This window comes from Hydra viridissima, unplaced genomic scaffold (genome assembly GCF_058129835.1).
Source record: "Hydra viridissima isolate aposymbiotic clone 2 unplaced genomic scaffold, HvirCarnegie_v1 scaffold_2, whole genome shotgun sequence".
Lineage (NCBI taxonomy): Eukaryota > Metazoa > Cnidaria > Hydrozoa > Anthoathecata > Hydridae > Hydra > Hydra viridissima.
In genome coordinates this window covers 7,636,619-7,654,412 of record NW_028324301.1, presented here as the reverse complement: position 1 = coordinate 7,654,412, position 17,794 = coordinate 7,636,619, and the positions used below count along the sequence as shown (strand labels likewise).

Sequence of the window (17,794 nt, the reverse complement as noted above, 5' to 3'; positions counted from 1 at the left end):
TAAGAAATACAAGTCCGAGTATGCAGTTTTAGAAGATTTGATTTACTGCGAAATAATCTTGCGTTTTTTTGCTTATGCATTATTTTTAAGTTTTTGTTTTTTTCAATTTCTAATCGCTGGAAAGCTGTACCGCCTACCCTCACATGGTGTATTCTATGCAGAACTGTTCTTTTCATATAAATACAATTATCATAATTATATATTGCGGTTTTCTGCCAGCTGGGTTCCGTGTAATCGCAACGACTGCTGGTTTGTGACAGTGTGAGCATGTCAGTCAAACATTCGTTTGTTCTTATCTTATCTATGCTGAATGATTATATTTTGGGATTTTCTAACGAAAAAGCAATCGTTGACGAAACTCCCGAAAAATATGTTTTTGTATAATGAACTCAATTTGGTGGAGAAATTTGTGCTTTGAAAAAATGTGCAGCAAATAGTCTGAACTTCCTGTCTTCCTGAAAATACCAAAGAAAGATTTGCAAAGAAAAAGAGTAACTAGTTCTTTGCTTTCCTTTTTACCCTTCACCCGCTAAAGAATTGCCGCGTCAAAAATCTTTAAAAATCGTTATTTCTTCATTTCTCCGGGATGTTTTTGTTTTTTTTATACTTATAACTGAATTAAAATAACGACGGGGCGTCACTTTTCTATAACTAAATTTAAAATAACAACGTATTAAGACATTGCAACGGATTGACATCTTTCAATTAAACCCGAAATACATCAGTTGTTTACACGAAAACTTATAAAGAAAAAAAAGCTATAAGTAAAGAAGAATTAATTCATCATTTGTGACATAATCTTACTGGTGATATAACAAAGTTTTATTACGAAGTTAAATTGCACTAAAGAGGCTGTTGTTTTTAAGAAATATCAACCGATATTTCTTTAAAATATATCGATAGATATTTCTAAGTAAAACTAATCTATGCGTTTTTGTAATTTGTAAAAAAAAAAGTCGTTTTTTAGTACTTCATTGGCTAAATGAACACCGTTATGATTAAAAAGCTTTTGAGAAGTTTTTTATGACTCAAACTTTTATCCGTAACGAAAGTGCCCTTCAACTAAATTAGTTTGGTAATTCATTGAATTCCAACACGATGCAAGCATGGATGTGAAACACCGGTGATCATGAGAAGATGTTAGATATACTAAATTACGAAAAAATTTTCTTCATGTATTCCTTTAAGATAAATACAAAAAGATTATTTTAAAGATATTTCCCTGCAGAATAAATTTTCCTATTATTATCATAATTATTTATACTATTGTTATTATTTACGTATGCGTAAGTCTTTTTCTTTATATAGAATTTGCGGCTGGTATGAAAAAAACTCAAAACTTTGAATTGAGAATTTCCGTTAATTAAAGTGTTAGTCTAAGCTAATGAAAAAATTAAAATCTTGAGTGGTTTTTTTTTTTCTTTCTTCAAAATTACTTAAAATTAGTACTTCAATTGAAATCATCATTAGGTGAATCAAGTTTTCAAAGTAGAAGCTTTAATGAGACGACTGGTTAGCTTTATTCAAGACATTGAAGTGGAAATTTGATATGATTTGGGTTAATATAAAAAATAAAAAACGGTACATATTGGTAAATGATATAAAACAAATAATTCAAAAAATAAGCGAAATGCCGAAATTCAATTTTTTTTTTTCTTTATAAATACTGTTTAGTTTTGTTTTATTCTTTTTGCCATCATAGAACCCTACAACAGAAATAAATGGAAGCTATTGTATATAATTCAAAAGTTGAAATCTGTAATCGAAGTTTTATTTAAATACTCAAAAGACATTTTGTTACTTTTCTAAATGTCTCTTTTTTTTTTTAGCTTCAGCAAGTTACTTTATTACGATACAGTTGCTTTCATTAAGTTGATAGAATACACTTTAAACAAATTGTTAATTTTGAAAATTAAAACCCCCTGCAGAATGATCGCTACCTTCAGTGTATCTTGTAGAATCACCGTAACACCTTCAATCCCTCTTTGTAATAGGAATAACACGTTAAAAAGAATTTTTTAAAAGCATATGTTTCTTTTCGTTAGAAATAAGTAAAAAGATTTCAAAAAAAATTTTCAAGCATGACTTCTTTGGTAATAAAGTTAGCAATTATTGGAGGAAAGAGTTCGGGAAAATCAGGTTGGTTCAAACTGGGATTCGTTTCTCTTTTCTTTTTTGTTTTTTTGCAAAAATACGTTTCAAGATTTTCACTTGTATTCATATTTCATTATTTAATCAATTCAATGTTTAAGTAATTCAAAACGAACCCATTTTTATCCTTTTTTTTGCGTAATTATTTAGCGCTTTCAGTTCGGTTTCTCACTCGGAGGTTCATCGGTGAATACGACTCCAACTCAGGTAAAGTGTGTAATAAGTCGTTTAAGACTATCTTATTTAAATGGGTTTTTTTTTCATGCTTAAAAATATAAACGTTCCGATTCTTTTTTTTTTTTTTTGGAGTTAAGTATAATAATTTAAATGTTTATTTCTTGAGGCAACATTAATTTCACTTGAAAACTCAAATCAAGTAACTAATTGAGAGTACTTTGGTAGAAAATGACGTCACATAACTGCTTGTTTTAACTTTTTTTCTAGACGTTTGCATTAAACGTGATATGCAGTTAGCTGGTAAATCTGTAGAGTTGCATATCAAAGACACAGCGGGTTGTGTAAGTAATCTTTTAACTTCCGACATAGATTAAATTCCATTTTTATTTGTTTTTTATTTGACACCAGACGGACTTATTAATTACAATGGGGATCTGTTGTAGGAAACCTAAATAATTATGACAAATTAAAATTAGCAATAATAACTTTTTATTCTTAATGGCGCCGAAAGTAAATTAATAAAAAAAACTCATTTAAATAACTGTTTTTTATCGATAAAAATTTAGTTATTTTATCTAACTAGATATCTAGTTAAAACAACAAAGTTACTTTCCGCAAATGTTTCTTTTATGTATACGAAATTTATCATTTCTTAAATAAGGACTTTCTTAAAGCACAGGACTTTTTTTAGGTCACACCACGGTAAATGTTTTGTGAGAAATTTGGGGAAATTTTGAAAAAATCGAAAAAAAACTCCAAATTTACTCAAAAAGAATTAAATTTATCATGAAACGTTAACATCACATTTTATATCATTAGTATTATTGTCTTATTTCGAAACCTATTCTGAGTCAGAATCTTCACCCAAACTTTTGTCATCTCCAAATTTTTCTTCAAATTCGTCGTGTTCGTTTAAGGTTGCCTTTTCAATATTTTCATGGGTGATTTCACATTCACTTGCTGTGTCTGAAGCGACGAAGATTAAAAAGTCTTTTACATTATGTAGAAGTTCAATAGCAGCCTTAAGTTTTTGTTTAAACCGGGTTTATAAGTTGATAGAGCTAATGAGAGCGCCTGATGATACTATAGTCAGTACAAAAATGTCTTTAAATTCGCTTCCCTACTTATTTTACGAGTGTAGAGTTCACGATATTTCCTGTATAATCTCTTTCTTGACTCAGCAGCTTCTTCACCCATTACTTCATGTTAAACAGACGAATGCAACAGAATTCCAATTTATCCATGAAACTTTTGTATTGCAACTTTTCATATTTGAATAGTTATCTTAAATATTAAGTATCTCAAAAAAGTGAAAAAATGTGAAACTGAATTTTTTGGCAGGAGTTAGTAAACATGACAGATTCGATTGTAACATCTCAATTAAACTATTCTAAACAAGTTTTTAAATATCCAACAAAAAGATGAAATTTAAGATTTAACGAGGGAATTTGAAAGCCAAGTCAAAGAGATAGTATTTTTTTGAAAGTAATTTCTAAAAACTAAGTTTAACTTTGGTTCTAACGATCTAAAGAGGTCTGGGAAGGTTCTTTGCCTTACAAATGCTTTTCAAAAAAAACTCTAAGAGTATGATTTATGATTTTTTATTCGAAATTTTTGACTTCATCACTAAATATCTCCAAAACGGTTTGACTTAGAACATTCATATTTTGTTTTTTTCTCATCCAATGTGTTTCTAATAAAATCCATAGTCAGATATAGAATTTTAAAAAGTGACTTTTTTGATTTTTGACCACCTGATTCCATACTGTGCACAAGTTTAAATAAATTTCACCGAAGTTGTAACATTTCAGCAACAATTTCATGCTGAAATATTTTATTAACTAAAAAAAAAGAAGTTAACAGTGCTATCATTTGGACATTTAATTAAGACTATTTTGAATTATTGAAAGTATTTAATGAGTTTAAAAAATGAAATTCTCTCATGAATTAATTTTTTGTTTTGTACCTTAGGTTTGGTTGAAAGGTCCCGCAGCTTTGATAGCGTGGTCGTCGGTTGTTGTAATAGTTTATTCAGTAACTGATGCCCGAAGTTTTAATTTGGCGAAGTATATTCTTGAAGAATTGAATATATGCAAAAAAATCGATCAATCTTCAGTACTCTTGTTAGGTAATAAAAAAGATTTGGTTCATTTAAGAGAAGTATCTCACGGTCAAGGAAAAAAACTGGCTAAAAATCACGGAATTCATTTTCAAGAAGCATCTGCAGCAAATGATTTTGAGAGTGTAGACAATGCCTTTAAAAATCTCCTATTTGGGAAAATGTTCACTTCTTTAAAAATACAGACTTCTATCGAGCCCGTCCAACCGAATGCGTTTACTCGTAAACTTTCGTTAAATACTCGTGATTTCTCTGAAAAAAAGAAGCCAAATCGTCTTCGAAGAACTTCAACAGGCTCTTTTGATTCGGCTCATGAATCTTTCTCATCTTTTTCAGATGATGATTGTACAGAAATTTCTAACAGGGTTTTTGAAGTTCCGTTGTACGAAGAGCCTTCCTGTAAGTCACAAGCTGTAAAGCACAGAAAAATTTCATTGCCTCAATTGTTTGGAAGAACACAAAAGTTAGCAAAAAGTAAATAAATAATTTTATCATGCATAATATGTATATTAGTAATTTTTTTTAACTTTGTAAATAGCGAATAACTTGCACATTTTTCATATACTTGCTGTAATAACACGTTCATTTTATTTACTTCTTTTCCATTTCCCTTTAAAGTAATATTTTTTACACGTCAAAAAAACAAAAAACATATGTACTTAGTGTATGAGATCCCAAGGCAGGGATCCCATATACTAATACATAGGCTTTTAAAATACTTTTATTTAATATTATTTTGGGATTTATTTTTTAGATTTACTTTTGAAACTTATTTTTATTAGGGAGACTGGGGAGATTTAATGTTTTTTTTTTATACTTATTTTTATTAGGTTTATGACACCATCTCTTATAGTGCAGATTTGAATAGTTATTAGCCTTATTACATTCAATTTAGTAACACTGAATTAAAAATAAAGTTAAAACATTGCATTTTCATCAACCCTAAATATAAATATAATTAACTTTTAAAAACGAAAAGCCATCTTAAAAAAAAGTTTTGCTATGAAGATAAAATAATTTTCTCATTAAACTCGATTAAGCTCGTTGCTTGTTACTCCAACCATCAAGCTTAACACTGGAGGATGCATTATTTTTAAGATGAGCAAGTTGATATCTTCAGCTAAGATTGGATTGTTGACACATTTCGTAAAATTGGAAACTTTTAAGTGTTGAACACCAGAGGTTCTGTAAGCAGTAATAAACTCTCTGATTCGTCCAGGAGTTCTGGATTGTACTGGGGTTAACCATGGCAGGGATCCCTCACAATAAGTGCATAGCAACAGACTTAAAATTACCAAATAAGAATATTTGCTAGTTTTAAGTCTGTTGCTAAGGCAAACTTAATAAAATTAATGCCAAGTCAGGTTAGTAAAGTGCGAACATTGTCATATAGCTCTCGAATGTTAAATGTAATCCCAAAAATGAACAGCTTTTTGACACTTATATCTTTAAACTTCCCGGCACTAACACTTGAGTTTTTGTGTGCTGGAGACTAGGGTGTTCCGAAAAAATCAAAGTTTAAAAATGTCGATCTCCTCGGTTGTTTTCTAGTGATGGGTAGCTTATAAACCCTTAATTTCAAATTTCATCCCAAAACTTTAACCCTAACCCTTGTAACAAGTCCCCCCAAAAAAATTTTTTCGGTTATTTCAAAGATTTTAAATTATTTTTAATCTATAACTTTTTGTAAGTAAACAAACAAGTAAACTCAGTTTTAACTTTTATTTTACATTTATGTTCAGAAAAAAAAACATAGGCCATGATAACAAGTTTAATGTGGGGATTAAAATATCATAAATATTACTCATTTTTCACGTTTATTGGTATTTTTCATAGCCACAGTGTCTAAATCAACTCCAATACTTTTTAGTATCGCAACTGTGATCCCTATTGCTTGATTAAGGGATAGATTCAAGCTGTCAGCCGTTTGACATTTGGCATCTTTAGCTTTTAAAGTATTAGTAGGTGATTTTACGAACAGTTACTTCTTAGGCTTTTTTAGGTGAAGAAAATCTTCATCTGAATAATTTAGTTCTTCATCTTCTCCGGAATCTTCTAAAATCACTTATGTTGATTGCTGTATAACTTTTTTTTTTTGCGTACTTTTCACTTGATTGTTTCCTTTTTTATATAAGTTTGCAATTTTCTTGTACAATCTTTGTCAACAGAGCCTAAAACGATTTTTTTTCCATCCTTTAAAGCATCTAAAAACTTTAAACCTTCTTCTTTTTGTTAAGTGTTCCTCAAATTGTCGCTCTGAACAATATCAGCTGCTTCTTGATGTGCTATATAAAAAAACTCTTTCTGTTGATTTAAAAACAGCTGCGATTTTTCATCATTTCTACCTTAATGCTTGGTTAAGGTTCTGTATGATTCATACAAGTTTGTAAGTTTCTGTTTCAATTTGTCTTTCCTCAGTGTTTTTATTCCTGTTTTCTCCCATATAGCGCACAACTCGTCAGTTATTTTACTACATATAACTGTATTACTAATAGAGTACTTGTCATGTTTCGTAGGCTCTTCTTTCAAAAAGAAAAAGTATCGCAATAACTCACGTTTAGTTGGTACTTGGTTTAAAGTTAGTTGTTCCAGATGGTTCCCCAACAACTAAATTTGGCATTTTGAACGTAAACTTGAATGACTAACTTTAAAACTTTCATAAAATACACTGCAATATCTCATTGCAACATAAAGATAACCTCAATCTTTAACTAGAACAAAACAAAAAGATATGAGCAACTGAACAATATGATATTGAAAGATAGATACTGATAAACTGAAAGATACTGAAAATAGATATGACCATAGGTGCCGAGTTCACGGGGGCAACAGTAAATTTATACTAATAATATATTATCACAGATTATCATGAGGGCGAGAGTATCTATTCGCCCCCGTAATAATCCGTGATTGTATATTATTAGTATAAATTTCTGGGGGGGGGGGGGGGCCACTGCCCCTGTTGCCCCAGTGAACTCGGCGCCTATGGATATGATCATCTGAACATATTAGCATCAAAACAAAAGACAGCTAATTGCTACAATTTTGATATGCTGCAGTGCTATCAACTTGGTACTCACAACTATTCTGAATGGATGTGAAAAACATACTATAAATACTAACAATATTATATAGAACTAATATTAAAATTGCACTTGGTTGTTAACATTTTGAGCTGAAATTTGAAATTGAGGGTTTATAGGCTACCCATCATCAGAAAACAGCCGGGGAGATCGGCTTTTTTAATCTTTATTTTTTTCGGAGCACTCTACTGGAGACTGAGTAGGACTTCTGGGATCTTGTTCTGCTTCAATTATATTCAAGCACACTTTTACTGAACCTATATCTCCTTCAAAACCAGTTTTTTTCATGCAGTTTGGCTGGTTCCTCTTTCCTCACATAAAAACTAAATCAAAGATGAAAGATTGTTTCACAAGACAATAGGACGCTTCACAAGTTTAGATTTACACTGCTTTGTTTGTTATGAAAATCATTACTAAAGTATATTGCAGTCTTACTGGCAGCGCCTTCTTACAAAACCTTTGTTGTTTTAAGGTTTGACAATTACTTATTTTAGACTTGATTGCAGTTTCAGCGTGCTATCATGTTGAAAACTAAAGTCTAACTTTCTCCTGACTACTCCACCAACTTAAACTCTCAGTCTCTTTTACACTTTCATGAAATAGATTAATAAATACAATTCTCTGAATAAACACAATCATCTACAGTATAATTATCATTACTATCAACAACAATTCTACATTTATTAGGCAAGGAAAGAATCCCATCTTTGTAGAAGCTGCCTTTCTGCACCTCAAAGAATTTACGAATATCAGCTTCGACTTGGCAAAATCATCAAAGATCGGAAAAGGTGATAGTCTCTCGGAGCGATGTCTAGAGGAAATGGCGGGTGGACAAGATCTCTCATTCCATCTCTATAAGCTTAAGACATGTCAAATTTGTTAATGATTAAGTAATCTAACCAGTCAAAGGGTCGCTTTTTGGAGAGCAAGAAGGTCTCTAAGTGCATGTCCTTTTCATGTTGTGTCAGAATGTGGGGAACCCAAATTCTCTACATTAGAACCTTTCCCAATGAATGAAGACAGTGCAGCACTGAAATGTGAGAATATTGGGGTGTGGAGACTATACAACGACTACTGAGTATCCTCCTCCACCAATTTGGGCACCGCTTCAGAATTAACTTTGGACACCAGACCTTGAACGATCCTCGAGATGGAAGTCGTTGGAATGAAAACGTTGAAATCAAATTTGACAAGTGTGTTTGATAATACCGTTAATGCATTAAATCAAAACGCTAGAACATTTTAGAAAATCATAGAACTTCCCAGATTCAAATGAGATTTTTAATGGCGAAAGAACTTTCTTTCCAACCCAATAAATACTGAGTTTTTTGCTGTAAAAAAACTTTGTATATAGTAGTAAACTTATTATATCAGGTTAGCTTTTAATCTAGTGAGATTATGTTGGGTAACATACACAAGTTCAGTATTATCTGAATTGAAGCAAATGGATGGAAACTCGTTTTAAGTCTTGAGCAATAAACCATTGATTTAACAGTATCTCATTTTGGATTATGAAAATATAGTTCTCAGCAAAATCACAAAAAATAGTGCACTCATGAAACTTAAGAATGTCCTACCAACGCACAGTGGAAAATAAAGGTGTGTTTCGGACCAAAAATCGATAACTTTTTTGTTACTAAAAATAGAGATTTGAAATTTTGCACAAATGTAAAGTAGTATATGACGCTTCTTGTGAAATACTCTTTATAAGAATTTTTTGTAATACAATATTAAAAATAAATAAATAAAAATCAAAAACTTCAAAATTGGCAGTTAGTTAATTTACACTTTAACACAATGTTTTACAAATATATGAAAATACCTTAAAATTATTAAAAACTACGAAAAATACATAAAGTGCTTACCTACTAATTATAGAAATATTTAAGACAGTTTCTTAATAACAATTTTTAAATAGTTGTTTTTATGAAATAATGTATAGGTATATTAAGGTGGTACCAGGGTAAAGGTAACTTTTTAACAAGAAATTGAAAACTATTAATAGACTTTAGCTCTTTTCTATTAATGAACAAAAAAAATATATAAAACAGTAGCCAAATAAAAAAATTTTAGTGATAACGTCATTAATTATGCGCATAATTAGTGTTATTTTACCCCCAAACCTTCTTATTCTTTCATCTAATATAACTAACTCAAAAAGAGTCAAAACTGCTTGAAAATTTGAACATGAATTCTTTAATGTATTTAGAATGTTGTCTATGAAACAGAATTTTTTAAAACATTTTTAATTTTACCAGGTTGACATTCGAACTTTAAGATATAAAATCAAGGGAAGTTTGGGACAAAAGCATGATAAAAATGAGTTTTAAATAAAAAATAACAAAAATTTGCTTCATAGACAACATTCGTAATATGTTCATCTTTAAATCTGCAAAATTTCAGCCCATTATCTATTTTCTATGAAAAGTTATTTTTTCTGAAAAATTGAGATTTAGCGAGATAAAAAGCGTTTCTAAGGTCGTTGTTATGAAGCAAGAACCAAACTGCTCTTTAAAAAAAGGCCAAATTTGATTAAAATTAAGAAGATTTTTGACTTTTTGCAAAACGCATATTGAAATAGGTAGATTTAAGAATTCAAAACATTAATTTTGGTATTTTTCAAAATTTTATCAAAAATAGCCGTTTTTTACCCTGGTACCACCTTAAAGGTACTATATCATAACTACATTGGGACTTTCAGTTCCTGAAATCAGTTCGTTGACTTTCAAAAGCTGCAGAGTATCTTCATCAAGTTCTTGCACATTTCACGCAAAGAGTTTATTTGGCTCTTTACTTCATCTACAATGGCTTTAGTTTTCTTGGAAGTCTCTTTGCAAAATTCAATGCATATAGGTCGACAAAAACGAACATATGAAGGTGCCGGATTTTGCCAAACAACTGCGCCAGTTACTTTATCAATTAGTTTGATAGGCACCAAAGAACTAGTAAACAAATTTGCATAAGAAATAAGTTCAGATTCCTCTGGAAGTTTCTGCTTGTATTGGCTTTGGCAAGAGGAACCATCACAGCCCCATTTACTATATGAAAGTAAATGCTTGAATTCAATACTTTACAGAGAATCTATGGTCAAAATTCTAGCTACAGTGTGATCCAATAAATCTTGCAGTTCCAGAATTTTCGCATGTGTGTTCGTAATTTCTATTGCAGAAGATGGTGGATAGCAGGTCTGTTTAATTTCTTGAATTTTACAATATGGTGGGAATATGGAACAGTTTCGTTCATTTGTCACCTTCCTCATATACAAATATTGTGCTTTTGTTAAATCTAAATCAATAAACACGCTGAGTGCTTCTTCATCAGTTAGCATATTTTTCTGGCTTGCGTTTTCCATAAAACTCGATGTTAATTTTTTTTTGTCTTTATCAGCAATCCTTAATGATTCCACAAGTTTTGCTTCTGCTTCTTCTCCTATTGAATGCAACGCCTGAAGATATGTATTAAAGATATGCTCGAATCCATATTCCTTAAGTAACATGGAATTTTTTCTTTTTTTGCTGGATTCTGACGAATCTCCATAAGACACGCACGGCCTTCCGCGTTTTTCAAAAGAAGTAGATGGCGTGGAGTCGGTAATTGCCTCTTCTGAGTTAGGTAAAGATACACAATATCCAACCAATCACTGTTCTTAGATAAAAAAGCTTCCTTTTTCCGTGACGCCAGTATCCATCGTTTATTAAAAGACGGAATAATGTGCCTTTAAATACCACTAATGATGAAACACAAGTTGTCCTCAGAAAGTTGATAATTTTCTTTTAAAATTGTTGACAGTGCCTCAACTGTCATTCCTCCATCAATATAGGAAAGCAATAATTTACATTTCAAACACTTAAAAGTTGTCATTTTAACAAGTCACAAAAGTAACTTAAGTAATATTCAATAGTCAAACGAGTCGGTTTAATTTCCACTGTGAGTTTCTTATACTGATATAAATGTTTCAACTCTTTATATATTGGCAGTGTACATTCACCACAAAATGAGTGCAAAAATAAAAGAATGCCATGGTATCAATAAAAAATTGATAATAAATTTAAAAAACATATACCAAGCTATTGTTGTAAATGAACAAAATTTGAAACCACGATAAAAAGCGGTTTTCTGTTTTTTTACTTTTATCACTCTTTTCTCGATAATTTCGGAAACCGCACGTTTCTGCAACTCATTCTTATACATGTTTTTAATAAACACCTAGGCTACAATACTACATTAAATGTAAAGCGTGGGGAAGCGTGGGTAACTACCAAAAGTCTCAGTGAACTTGAAGAATATTATTTTTTTTCATTTATTTTATTGTTCAAATAATTACTCCTAAACTGAACCATATAAGTAAAAATGTATAACTTTCTTAAAATCTCCATAACATGAGCTTTTCAAAAATGTATAATACTTTATACTTATTCCTAGAAAGTTTTATAGAAAATTCACTTTTAAAGTGATGAAGCGAACAGGTTTGAAATGAACATCCGCAAAAGTAATAAACAATAGGGCTTCAAATCTTTTATTTTTACATAAAATTATGTGAAATTCCTGCATTATAGTAATGATTGACTATTAAACTATTAAATAAAATTGAAATATAATGACAGTAGCGACATTAGTAAAAAACATTTATGATATGCTGTTGCTCTACAATTTTCCACTGTGCAACGTGGGTAAACATGGTCCTGAAGAAACCTAATACGATTTTCGTTAAATACATCTAAAATTATTAAAAGAACACATGTCTATTATCCTATCACTTCCAAGTTCCGCTGGTTTAGTACGAAACTGATGTTTTAAAAGAAACTTTTGTCTTTTACTTCCTACCTTCTTTTGAGACTTCCTATTAACCTAAAATACTTCTTCAGCATTTTGTTTTGGCGCTGTAAATGTTTTAAAAAAACCAAAAACTTAATCCTTTATTGATCTTTTTTTAATTAAAGGCTTGAACAAATATTTAAGTATGTTTTTAGAAATAGAGGTTGCTGTGTTATTTGTGCTGATTTGTCAAAGTAAACAATGGTTTTATTGAAGACATGTAGACGCTAGATTTAAAACCATTTTTGCAACTTCAAGTTTTAAATATTATACTTCATTTTGAAGATTTTTTACTTCAAAATAAAGTTGAAAAAAAAATTAAAATAATTTTTTAGAAGAAGTCAAAAACACGACCCTAGAGGACGAATTTAGCGTACGCAATCTTTGATAATATTTCCTCATAGTTTTGACGAAGTGTTTCCTTAACGCCAGTCGCCATGAGTCTGTAGAAGGCGTGTACAAGGAGTTGGCCAAAGTGTGTAGGTTAGATATTTTTGTAGCTCTCCCTCCATGAGTATCGGTTTTGTATTGAATGTCTCAGGTTTGCGTTTGGTAAATCACTGTCAATTTATAGCTTTATGTTTGCGATAGCTTTATGGTATGTTTATTAGTAACTACTACTGTTTATTATTGTTAATTATCACTTTTTATTACAGTTATTAACATAATTTTTTCCCCTAATATTATAATAGCTAAACTTATATTATGATAATATTTGATTTATTATTTTATTGTTATTGCTGTTGCCAATATTACTAAAATTGTTTTTATTAGTTTTACTATTTTTATTTTTTATTTTTTAATTTTTATTATCACTCAGCAAATTAATTGTGCCTTTTAAACTTAAAACTTTTTTGTGTAGATACGCATAGTTAAATATTTATGATTTAACACAAAAAAAAAAAAAAAAAAAAAAAGTCTTGTAGCTACATTCCATTCATGTAATATATCGCATGTATTTAATGTCACCATACCGACCTATGCAGATTGATTTTAAATTTATCTTCTTTGATACTAAATAATTTGTGCTAGCTCTATATTTATAAGTACAGTTTTAATATAGATGCATACATTTTAGTTGAACTAAAGGTTAACAAACTAAAAAGTAAAATTGAGCCTAAATACCTTTTGCAAAATGGATGAAAAGAAACCCAAGTAGGTTTGATTAGTTGGTTTTTAGTAGTTTGTGTATGTATATTTATATTTATATAATAGTTTTTGTTTGTATATCAGGTTTTAAAAACTAGAATTTTATTAATTAATTTAAGTTTTGTACAAAGTTATAATATCAACAGTAAAAAGTTATTGATATTATATCTTTTTTACTTCTCAGTTTTTTGCTCATTAATCAACTAAAGAATAGAAGTTTTTATACTGTTTTTTACTTGTTAGCTTCCATGCTAAACTAGTAAATGGTGCAATTGCAGGAATGATTGGTACATGCTGTGTGTTTCCACTTGATCTTGCAAAAACAAGGCTTCAAAACCAGCGTACAGCATCCAAATTATTGGGAGATAAAGTTGTGAAGCAATATAAAAATGTGTATGATCAATATTTCAAATTAACTTATCAGTTTTTATGTTTTTAGGTGTTTAGGTGTAATTTTTAAGATTGTCTTATTTTACAGATCCATTCTTAAAAGAAACTGTTCTGTCAAATGAAATACGTACCCTCTGAACTTAGACATTATTTTGTGTATAGCTATGCAAATAGTATGTAAAAAGTAGGCTGAAAGTATGCAAATCAAAAGTTCATAATTTTTGTCAGAGGCTAATAAAAAGTTATCAATGTCAATTTTTCAAAAATTTGTATGTAGATTTCACTGTATGTATAAAGTTGCTCAAGCAGAAGGATTTAGAGGATTATATAAAGGTATAAATATTGTTTGTATAATTTGCTATTCTAATTTTCCTTAGGAATCTATACATGTATTTTCACCTTGAAATAAGAAAATACACCATTTCAATTTTTCTTCAGTTTTTATATAAGAGCATAAAACCATTTAGTTTCATATAAAACTTATTGTAGAAACGCACTAATTATTAATAATTTATTTTCATTAATTACTTAAAAAATTTAAAATATCTCTTGTATTGAGTATAATTATCTTTACTTTGGAGTGGCGATCAACAAAATGCTTGGTTTTAATAGATTTGTTTTTTAAAAAATAGGACTTTTTGTGAATTTGTTGCTAGTTAATCCAGAAAAAGCCATCAAACTTGCTGTTAATGACCAAACCAGGCAATACTTTGGTTCAAAGCATGGGTAAGTTTTGTTTCCTAACAGTTGTTATGTGTTATGGTATTGTGTTAAGAATGTTTTAAGAATTTTGTATAAGTTTTTTTAAAAGAGTTTATTAGTTATTTTCTGATTACTGTTTTTGGATGTTTTACGGATTTTAATAGGCTTGTAAGTTCCTTTTTTAAATAAAAAATGTCTCTGTTTAAAGTAAAATAGTGTTGCAGCTCTTGTGTATGGTTTTTTTTAAACTAGTGGATTTTTACCGTTACATTATGAAGTGTTAGCTGGAGGTTTTGCTGGCTTTTGTCAGGTAAGTTACTAAAATCTCATAGAAGTTCCTCTTCTTACAAATTTTTGTATCTTTTAAAGCTCATCTCAATTTGGAAAAATTTAACATTAACCATGTTTTAGGTTGTTGTTACAACACCAATGGAGTTTCTTAAAATCCAGATGCAAGTTGCAGGTGGAAGTAAGTTGCATTTTTATTTGGCTTGTTTAATACTCTGTTGTTATCAGTTCAATATATTGTAGCACCTGTTAAATACAAATTATGAATTTAACTATAGTAAATTGTTAAAATCAACATTAAAAATTTTAAAGTTTATAACTTTAATAGGCACTGCCCCATCATTGTATGGTAGCAATGCAACTCAAGTTGCAAAAAAAGTGATTAGAGAAAAAGGAATTGCTGGTGTGTATCAAGGATATGGAGCTACACTAATGAGGTAAGAAAAAAGTCTTACAGTAAAACAATTTTGTTTTGAAAACTTGAAAGTGATAAAAGTAGGCAATTATGATTGTGCTCTTTTGAATGTTTATACAATATTCATTTAAAAATATTTAGGGATGTTCCATTCTCTTGCATGTACTTTTCGTTGTTTGCTTATCTAAATTCAAAGGTAAGTTTTTTATATTTTATGTTTTTATAAAAATAATTTTTTTATAAATAAAAAATTAACAAAGCAATGTGTTTCCTTTATAGGGGTTTGCTCAAGATGGTACTCGACCTCCTCTTACTCATACTCTGCTCTGTGGACTGTTTGCTGGCATGGTGAGTGCAGGAACTGTAACCCCTCTGGATGTTATTAAGACACGATTACAGGTGTTAGAAAAGGCAGAGGGGAAAGCAGCTTATGATGGATTTCTCGATGCTGCTGTTAAAATTTACAAAAATGAAGGGATTCCTGCTTTTTTTAAAGGAGCTGTACCTCGTATGATTGTAGTTGCCCCTCTCTTTGGAATCGCCCAAATGATATATTTTGTTGGCATAGCTGAAAAGATCTTTGAGAAAACTTCACAGATTGTTGTAAATAGTAAATTTAGTTGAGAAAGATATGTTTGAAATAATTAATATTGTGACATTCTGTTTATTTAGGTTTTCAAAGTTGTTGTTTTCAAAAGTTTTTAGTTTGTTTTAATTTTTTATTAACTTTGTGTAATTATTTTTTTTTTACTTTATTTGTATTACATTTTTGCCACTTTGAAATAACGTTACTGTAAATTCTTTTCTAGTAGAACTATTTATTTTTAAGATTTCTATTGTTTACTTTATTTATTTGTGTTCTGGACATAATATGAGTATTTATACTTGACATCAGCAAATGTATTCTCTTTTTTATTTATTTTTTTGTTAATACACAAATAAATAAAAGATTTTTTATTCTATGACATAGTAAAACGATATTACAAGTGCTTCTTGAATGAAAACGAGATTTAAAGCGTTTCTAGAATGAAAACGAGATTTAAACTGAATAAAATAGAATTAAAAATTAAGAGGATTTTTAAATTTTTGTTTTAACTATTAAACAAAATAAGATTGTTACAATTTTTCATATCAGTTTTCGTCAATAGATTTATTGACGAAAGCTGAAAACAACAAAGATACTTTTCAATTATTTTTAAATTATGCGATAAATCTAAGTTCGTGCTGGGGTAACAAACTCTAGAAAATATCTTTTTCCAATTAATGAAAAAATTAATTGTTTGTAGGTTGACAAACCCTATTCTTGTAGGGTTTTTTTTTGTTTGTTTTTTTTTTCAACTCTTTCAACAAATGGAGAAACCATTTAAGACAACTAATTAAAAGCTCAAGTTGGTTGTTTTAAATGCTTTCTCCAGTTTCCGTATACCCTAAGCCGCCCTCAACACGCTCTCAACACCCGCATATTTTAAGTAAATTTTTAGCAGAAGAGATTTTAAAATTAATTAAAGAGATTTAAATGTAATTGTATTTTGGATGACAGCAAAAGAATAACTAGAAATTTTCTTTTTTAATTAAAATATTAACTAATATTGTTTAGTTACCAGCATTGTTATCATTAATAATCTTGCTTATGTATATAAAAGTAACACAGCAGTCTTCTAGGTTAAGCAAATCTTAAAGCGCCGCTTACTAAAAGTTCCTACGCAAACCAGCTTAAAACATGAAAGAGTTTTCGAAATCAAAATTAATTTTTCTAAAAGAATTCGTCCGGCTTAATAATTATATTTGAAATTATTGATCTTTTTTCTTATATAAAAACGAATATGTTTTTAAATTTGTTCAGCAAATTTAATCGATTCCAATAGAAGTATTTTGTTTGCCTTCGCTAATTTTCAGCTAATGAAGTTTCCTTCTCAGTGCTTTTTGCATCTACCTAATTCTATAACAGTGGGAGAGAGGAGAAGCGGAATAGGAGCAATGAAGTTGTTTTTACGGCTGCTTCAATGTTCAAATTTATGCAACCTATTGAAAATTTATTAAAGGGTTTTAAAACCTGGTGAGTCTGGCTACTCTACATCACAGGATTGCCCACTTTTAAAAATGGTATTTTCGTAAATAGTCAGAAACACTTAAAAGTAGTCATCGCTAATTAAACTGGAACATTTGTCAAATGAAGCAAAATTTATGAAGTGTGGTATTAAGAATTGATATTTATTCGAAAGTGATATGCAAAAATCTAACAATCTCGATCGACCATAAACGTTATAAAAAACCGATGAGAAAAAAGTTCAGGAACCTGAATTAGAAACAATGGTTTTCTTAATGCGTAAAGTATTGATTGATTTCTATTGAAAAATATACAAATATTATGAACCATTTCATTCTGCAGTAACAGGCTGTTGGATATCTTTTTATAAAAACTAGTTTTGTTACAAGCCTCTTTTTATCTTTAAAACATTATTTGTAAATTATTCCAGACACTAGTTTTTAGTAAAACTAAAGAAA

The 17,794-nt window shown here is 29.7% G+C and overlaps 2 protein-coding genes across 4 annotated transcripts; both read left to right on the top strand.

Moving 5' to 3' along the window:
• The first annotated feature begins 1,829 nt into the window (after positions 1-1,829).
• LOC145185747 (ras-related and estrogen-regulated growth inhibitor-like protein) lies at positions 1,830-5,021 on the top strand. The gene is made up of 4 exons (XM_080061751.2): positions 1,830-2,139; positions 2,302-2,358; positions 2,596-2,669; positions 4,300-5,021. Exons 1-4 carry the CDS (start codon positions 2,082-2,084, stop codon positions 4,927-4,929), a joined length of 819 nt encoding a protein of 272 aa, XP_079917877.2. The 5' UTR covers positions 1,830-2,081; the 3' UTR covers positions 4,930-5,021.
• A 7,771-nt stretch (positions 5,022-12,792) lies between these two features.
• LOC145180875 (mitochondrial glutamate carrier 1-like) lies at positions 12,793-16,237 on the top strand. 3 transcript variants are annotated; one of them, XM_090080370.1, is made up of 10 exons: positions 12,793-12,828; positions 13,424-13,500; positions 13,738-13,887; positions 14,162-14,217; positions 14,517-14,610; positions 14,839-14,896; positions 14,998-15,055; positions 15,203-15,311; positions 15,431-15,485; positions 15,569-16,237. In XM_090080370.1, the coding sequence occupies exons 2-10, from the start codon at positions 13,481-13,483 to the stop codon at positions 15,911-15,913; spliced, it is 945 nt and encodes a 314-aa protein (XP_089936496.1). In that variant the 5' UTR covers positions 12,793-12,828; positions 13,424-13,480; the 3' UTR covers positions 15,914-16,237. The 3 variants fall into 3 exon arrangements, with proteins under 3 accessions (XP_089936496.1, XP_089936495.1, XP_089936494.1); XM_090080369.1 differs by lacking the exon at positions 12,793-12,828 and adding an exon at positions 12,879-12,943; XM_090080368.1 differs by lacking the exon at positions 12,793-12,828 and having other exon boundaries at positions 13,285-13,500.
• Positions 16,238-17,794: the final 1,557 nt, after the last annotated feature.

What these genes read in the sequence shown, in the direction of transcription:
- LOC145180875 (XM_090080370.1), top strand. Translation starts at nt 13,481, where the DNA reads ATGGATGAAAAGAAACCCAA. An exon ending in ATGGATGAAAAGAAACCCAA is followed by an intron (nt 13,501 to 13,737) that starts GTAGGTTTGATT and finishes TTTACTTGTTAG; the next exon opens with CTTCCATGCTAAACTAGTAA. An exon ending in ATTTAGAGGATTATATAAAG is followed by an intron (nt 14,218 to 14,516) that starts GTATAAATATTG and finishes TTTAAAAAATAG; the next exon opens with GACTTTTTGTGAATTTGTTG.
- LOC145185747 (XM_080061751.2), top strand. Translation starts at nt 2,082, where the DNA reads ATGACTTCTTTGGTAATAAAGTTAGCAATTATTGGAGGAAAGAGTTCG. An exon ending in AAAGAGTTCGGGAAAATCAG is followed by an intron (nt 2,140 to 2,301) that starts GTTGGTTCAAAC and finishes GTAATTATTTAG; the next exon opens with CGCTTTCAGTTCGGTTTCTC. An exon ending in TGAATACGACTCCAACTCAG is followed by an intron (nt 2,359 to 2,595) that starts GTAAAGTGTGTA and finishes CTTTTTTTCTAG; the next exon opens with ACGTTTGCATTAAACGTGAT.